This window comes from Zingiber officinale, chromosome 7B (genome assembly GCF_018446385.1).
Source record: "Zingiber officinale cultivar Zhangliang chromosome 7B, Zo_v1.1, whole genome shotgun sequence".
Classification (NCBI taxonomy): domain Eukaryota; kingdom Viridiplantae; phylum Streptophyta; class Magnoliopsida; order Zingiberales; family Zingiberaceae; genus Zingiber; species Zingiber officinale.
Genome location: NC_055999.1, coordinates 105745577 through 105751945, shown reverse-complemented (window position 1 = coordinate 105751945; position 6369 = coordinate 105745577). Strand labels below are relative to the sequence as shown.

The 6369-nt window shown below is 42.5% G+C and overlaps 1 protein-coding gene across 1 annotated transcript; it reads right to left on the bottom strand.

Annotated features, from left to right (window-relative positions):
* Positions 1–3737: 3737 nt before the first annotated feature.
* Positions 3738–6157, bottom strand: LOC122006721 (glucan endo-1,3-beta-glucosidase 7-like). The gene is made up of 4 exons (XM_042562318.1): positions 5715–6157; positions 4510–5525; positions 4148–4424; positions 3738–3835 (listed from the first exon to the last, which is right to left on the bottom strand). The coding sequence occupies exons 1-4, from the start codon at positions 5779–5781 to the stop codon at positions 3801–3803; spliced, it is 1395 nt and encodes a 464-aa protein (XP_042418252.1). The 5' UTR covers positions 5782–6157; the 3' UTR covers positions 3738–3800.
* Between the last annotated feature and the right edge of the window lie 212 nt (positions 6158–6369).

Here is a 6369-nt window from a genome sequence, read left to right as displayed (position 1 = left end):
AATAAATCATGATTCACAGTTAAAGTGAAAGCATGTTTAAGAACAAGAAAGGAGATGGGAGACAATGACAAACTCCAACCTCATAAGTTTTAAGAGCGGAGAGGAAGGAAGCCCATTGGCACTCCACAAAGAAAATTCCTCTCAAACCAATCAGATGCAATAAGAACAATATTTGAATGCCGATCAGATGCAATAAGATTCTGAAGAGCCACATCATCATGCACACGAAGGATCAGAGATGAGAACTAAGTCCCAAAAGAAGAACAACACAGAATAAATCATTACAACATTTTCAAACCATTATATAACATGTTCCACAACATCCATCTTAACAAAAAAAACAATTATCCTATGACATTACAACATTAGTCAACACTAATTAACCACCTGACCTAATAAACCACATTACAACCTTCAGCTGGTTTTTTCAAACAGTTAATCTGTCATATTACAACAACAACATTACTTAACATTAATTAACAAGACCGAACTAATAAAGTAATAAGGTAAAGAGCCAAAAGAGTCAGATTCACTATAACTAATATCCAGACCATTGATGGTACATTTGAATTTCCTAGATTATGTCCACGAGAAGCAATGAGTTCACTACCTAACCTTGACTCTATTTTTCCTAATCTTCCATGACATATTTCACTGCTGTCTTCATTAGACAAAGTATCGGCTACCGCCCACTTTTGCTAGTTATGTTGCCCACATCGATAATACCTCCTTCCGGGATTTTTGGTCGATCTAGAAACACATACCAATGTTCTTCGTCCGCAATCCCTACATGGTACATGTTCAAATTTTATATTTTCGATGGAGTTGTAACTTTCTGATGCCATGAAATACCAACCTATTAAGCAAATGAGAATTACTTAGAATCAAATATTTTTTAATGTTCATAGAGTGTATGCTGAATAAATTCAAAGAAAGGAAATAAGTTATTTTGCGTTACTGTATGTTAAGTTCATTTAGACTGACTCCATGAATAGGTCCTCATGTTGTTGTCCTATATTCTTATATGGCGAAACCTATACTTATATTTAAGAGTATAAGTATATAACAGTGAGGGAGAAATCTATCTCTCTAAGCATGCGGAGCAATCAATCCTACTTTCATGTGCATGCAACAAACACACAAACACAGAATATACACAGATACATATATAGCAGGCTGATCAATTTTCTTTGTGGAGTGCCATCTGATAATAGCACAATATAAAGATGTTAAATGTTTCAAACAAATGAGGGTTACATTTTTGTTTTTTTAAGAGTAATCTTTAGATTGTTGTATCATGTAAGAGTTTAATCAACAAAATTCAACATCAAATCTGGAACTCAACATTAAAGGAAGTGCACTGAACGCTGAGGAAAGCTCAAACTTTGTTTTTTGGTCCGGATGAATACTGCATCTGTGCAACATTTTGGTCCAGATGAATACTGCATCTGTGCAGTATTCAACAAACTCAACATCTAATCTGGAACTCAACATTAAAGGAAAGCTGGCGCTGAGGAAAACTCAAAACATGTACCAACAGTTGAAATCAGGGCGGCAGAGCTTGGGTGTCGCTGGTCGCCGGGCAGGGCTGGACCTCAGAGGAGTCAGGGAACTGTAATAGGTCGCCGGAGTTGGATTTCTACGTGAGTCGGGGCCGTTGGAGGTCGTCGCGGACGCCGCGCGTCGTCGGGGACGTGAGGGGTTAGGGTTGGGAAATATGTGGGCATGAGGGTTTTCCGCCATCAGGGACGCTGTGGTAGAGAGAGGCTTTCGTCGCCGGCGTGAGGTTAGGGCTTCTCCTCCTCTTCGTTTTAGTTGGTAAACCGGCGACCGTCGCGGACGCGGGGACGATGGAGAGGCTAGGGATCGTTGATCTTGCGTTTCGCGTGAGTTTGTGGTCCAGCGTGCACGTGCTTTGCACGTGATAACATTTTATATGGGATTTGTGATGCAGGGATGGAGCAAGGATGTATGGTGCAGAGGATCCAAACTCAGTTCCCTAACTTCTCCATCGTCCTGGCGTCCGCGACGGTCGCCGGTTTACTAGCTAAAACGAAGAGGAGGAGAAGCCCTAACCTCACGCCGGCGACGGAAGCCTCTCTCTACCACAGCTGGTAAACCGGCGACCGTCGCGGACGCGGGGACGATGGAGTGGCTAGGGATCGCTGGCTCTTGCGTTTCGCGTGAGTTGGTGGTCCAGCGTGCACGTGCTTTGCACGTGATAACATTTTATATGGGATTTGTGGTGCAAGGATGGAGCAGGGATGTTTGGTGTAGAGGATCCGAACTGCCTAAATTTCGGAATATGTTCTGCTTGTAGTTTTTTTTTACGGTGCACCTCCTTCGCCTCTTTCTCCTCCCTTCATCCGTTTACTTCGGCTGTTGCTGCTTCTCTTTGTTTCCTTTGTTTCACTCTCATCGGTGAATTGCTTGCTTCTCTATAAAATGTTTGGATGAGCCCTGCTACACAGAATCCATTAATCATGTATTCAGTCAAGTTTAATATAAAAGTCTTTATTCTTTTAATATGTTCTCATTATATTTTTAAATCTTGGTTAATAATTGTATCCATTAATTTAAACCATTGTCTGTTGATTGTACTTGATAATTTCTTCAGAATTAGTTCTAACAGGAATTTTTTTACTTGTTGCCGATAAAAAATATGAATACATTAAGACAATAAATTATTATAAAAAAATCATATATATATATATATATATATATATATATATATATATATATATATATATATATATATATTGTCTCTTTTTGAAATTTGATCGTGCAAAAAGTGATAAATTCACCTCTGAACAACTCTATTAGCAATCCTAATTGGATAATTAAGATATGACCATGCTTGAACATACGTGTTAAATTTGTCAAAGATATTGAATAGCATTATACTTTGGTGAGTCATCTCAACGGACCATTGAAGAAGGGATACATATCATCTCTTTACACTTTCTATTATGTAAACAATGAACATGTTAGGTGTATATTTAACAATATATTTAAAAATAACAATAACAACAACAACGGACGTGTGGTACTAATTTATATTATTATAAGTGTGGAACTAATTTATATTATTATCATATAAGTGTTATTAAATTGATAGTCGTTGTATCACATATTAGTACATCGGTAAGTTGTGAATAAATTGATAGGTTTTCAATATTACTACATAAATCCAACTACAATTCATGCATGAGAGAAACATGAACTCTTTATATTGCCTCTTGAACCATCTAACTTGAAAATAAGTCTTACAAATTATTATTAACATTTTAAGCCACCTTAGACAATTCTTGTAATGCTATTTTAAGAAAGGAAAGAAATTATGAACTCAAATTCACTAAATTCTAGTTATATAAGCCTTAATTGCTTTACAAGCTCATAATTTTAGCATATAGTTAATTTCTTACAATAATTTAAATTGCTTCTAGGAACCTCAAACAATAGCCAACCTAAACATCAAGATAAGACTATAATTAAATATATAGAGAAATTAAATTTTAAATGTTTTTTTAATATATAGTCAAAATCACTTTAAATGTGATTTAGTCATGCCCTATTCAATTATGAGGTCTTTGAAATAACATTTTAGAATTGCATCTAATAATAATTAATACACACCAATAATTAATTTCACATAATTCTAGTGGCACAATTAATTCCACTACCTTTAATTATTGGAACCAATCCATCATCATCTATCTTTATTCCTCACCTTCTCCTTTAATAAACATAAACCATCAAAAAGCTTATTCTTCTTTTTATCTTCCTCCATGTTCTTCTTCTCATTGCCCTCCATTGTAAACGCACGTGGAGTAACCTATTCCATCAAACAATAGAAAATAAGAAAAAAATCACAATATTCATTTTAATTAATTTTGTCAAATTTTATTTTTTTAAAAAAAAATTGCTTATTAATTTCATTGAATAAGATTAAATTATAGTAATTTTTTCTTTCTCTCTCCCTTTCCGTCTAAGTAAACTAGGCTTAGGGAGATTATGAGCATTTCAAATTTTGAAGGGACTTTGTTATATAAGTTTGATGGGGTGAATTACAAATTCCCTTAATTGAATTTAGTAAATTATGAGAAAAGGGGTAAAAAAATATGAGCCGAGAGATGAGTCCACGCACTGGGGTTGTCGGTGGTGACGACGGCGGAGCCGGAGAAGTCGCAGTCATAGGCGTTGCGGCCGGAGACCTGGTAGAACTGGTTCATCGAGTACGCCGCGTGCGATCGTACGGTGTTCGGCTCGAAGCACGCCCCTCCTTGCTGGATCGGGCTGCAGTCCACCATCCGCTGCCCACAAGCATAGTCCAAGTTCGCCTGCAGCTCCGCCTCCGTCGCCCCCAGCTTCGGCACACACCAGCCTTTCCCCACAGCCCTCTGCGGCGTCGCCTCCGTCGAGTTCTGCGCCACTGTCATCGTTATTCGTCGCCAAAATCTAATTTTGCGGTCGAAATTCGATTTTCACCGGAGCTCTCTGTTAGTTTACCTGGGAAACAGGGCCAGCGGCGTTGGAGGAAGACTTGGTGATGCCGGCGTCGTAGGTGGGCGTGAGGTCGAGGCGGAAGAGGCCGAAGGAGCGTTCGGAGGTCGGCCCGGGCTTCAGATCCTCGTCGTAGAGCGCGAAGATGTAGGTGTCCACCGACTTACCCGGCGCCATCGGCGTTCCGGCGAGGGAGCGCAGGTGCGCCACCAGGCCGCCGTTGTACGCCTGGGCGTTCTCCACCGTCGCTCCCTCCTCCCCTGCGTCCCCCCTGTACGGCCACCCGGTCTCCGCCACAACAATCTCCACCTCCGGGAACCCCGCCGCCGCGATGGCCGCCCTCACCGCGTCCACCTGCGCGTCGAACATGTTCATGTAGGTCGACCCCGAGCCGGCGTCGTGCCGCCCGGCGTTGGGCTGGAAGAGGCAGAAGGCCAGCGTCTCCGGACTCGGGTCACTCTGGTACGCGAAGAAAGGGTAGGGATTGATCATGAAGGGGCTTCCGGTGTCCTTTAGGAAGGCGAGGACGCCCTTGAGCGCGGGGAGCACGTCGGCGTGGAAGGCGCCGGAGGAAGGCGGGTCGGAGCTGGCGAGCACAGACATGATGTTGACAGTAGAGACCTTGATGCCGGCGGCAGCGGAGGAAGCTGCGGCGAGGGCGGTGCGGAGGTTCTGCATCGCCGGGAGAAGCTGAGACGCGAGCGAAGCATCGCCGGAGCTGAAGGCCTCGTTGCCCAAAGCAACGACGGAGATGTCGGTGGCGGGGATGAAGGGAAGGACGTTGGCGGAGACCCAGTTGGCTGCGGCCATGGGGTCGGAGGCCAGGGCGGGGATGTCGCCGTTGGCGGCGCCGATGACGACGGAGATGCCGGTACCGGCGAGCGCGCGGAGGATGTTGGGATCGGCACCATAAAGGCGGACCTTGGAGATGGTGGTCGACTGGAGGAGCCGCGCCGTGTCCGCCGGCGGCGGGAGGTTGTCGGCAACCTCACCGTAGTTCACTCCGATAAACGACTGCGACTCTGCAATCCCACCAGTAATCCGTCAATTTCGCATCAAAAATCAATAACTTGAAGATTAAATAATTGATTTTGACGATTAAAAAATTGGAAACTTCATGACAGCGGCTCGAAGATCTCAACTTTCTCTACTTAAAAACACAGAAAAATATATTTTTCTCAGATCCTCGATCGGAAAGGCAGGGAACTCACTGGCAGAAGGGAGGGCGAGAAAGAGAGCGGCGATGATCACGGCCCAGAAGGGATTCCTGGAAGCCATGGCGAAGAAAGCAGAATGTTCTTTCGCTGCTTTGGGGAAGAAAGCCGAGAGCTGTATTTAAATGGAAGCTATAAGGAACCAGATTCTCCGATCACGATTTCAAATATTACCGATCATATCAGATAGAAAATGATGCGCGGAAGAACAAAGAGGAAGAGGAAGAAGAAGAAATAGTAAATTCTTCTTCCTTGGAACAGGAGTCAGGAGCTTAGTTGTGAAGGAATCCTGCAGCCACGTGCTCGTAGAAAGTGAATGATTTGGAGGGCTTTGTTGGATCACGTTCTTTGTTGGATTGTTTATTCTTTTTTTGATCGATTGCTGCTCGATTAATCTGATGATCATCTGGTAATCTCTGCTTAAAGTTGTGTAACGGAAGCGTGTTCTTCTCGGACAAGGCAACCGCTAAAAGACTTCTTTCTTTCTTCCTTTTTTCTTCTAAATTCCTACTTCTTTTGACTTCTAGTGCTATGGTTTGATCACTCTACTCTTCGGAAAGAAAACTGCCTGTTGGTAGTACGAACTCAGCAGCTTGTAGGGTTTGTTATATTAAAAATGCACTTGAATAAATTTATTTTTTATTATTAAAAC

Excerpts from the sequence above, each read along its gene's own strand:
- LOC122006721 (XM_042562318.1), bottom strand. The coding sequence starts at position 5,781 with ATGGCTTCCAGGAATCCCTTCTGGGCCGTGATCATCGCCGCTCTCTTT. Across the intron at positions 5,526-5,714 it reads TCTCGCCCTCCCTTCTGCCA|AGTCGCAGTCGTTTATCGGA; the intron begins GTGAGTTCCCTG and ends GTGGGATTGCAG. Across the intron at positions 4,425-4,509 it reads CCGCTGGCCCTGTTTCCCAG|AACTCGACGGAGGCGACGCC; the intron begins GTAAACTAACAG and ends ACAGTGGCGCAG.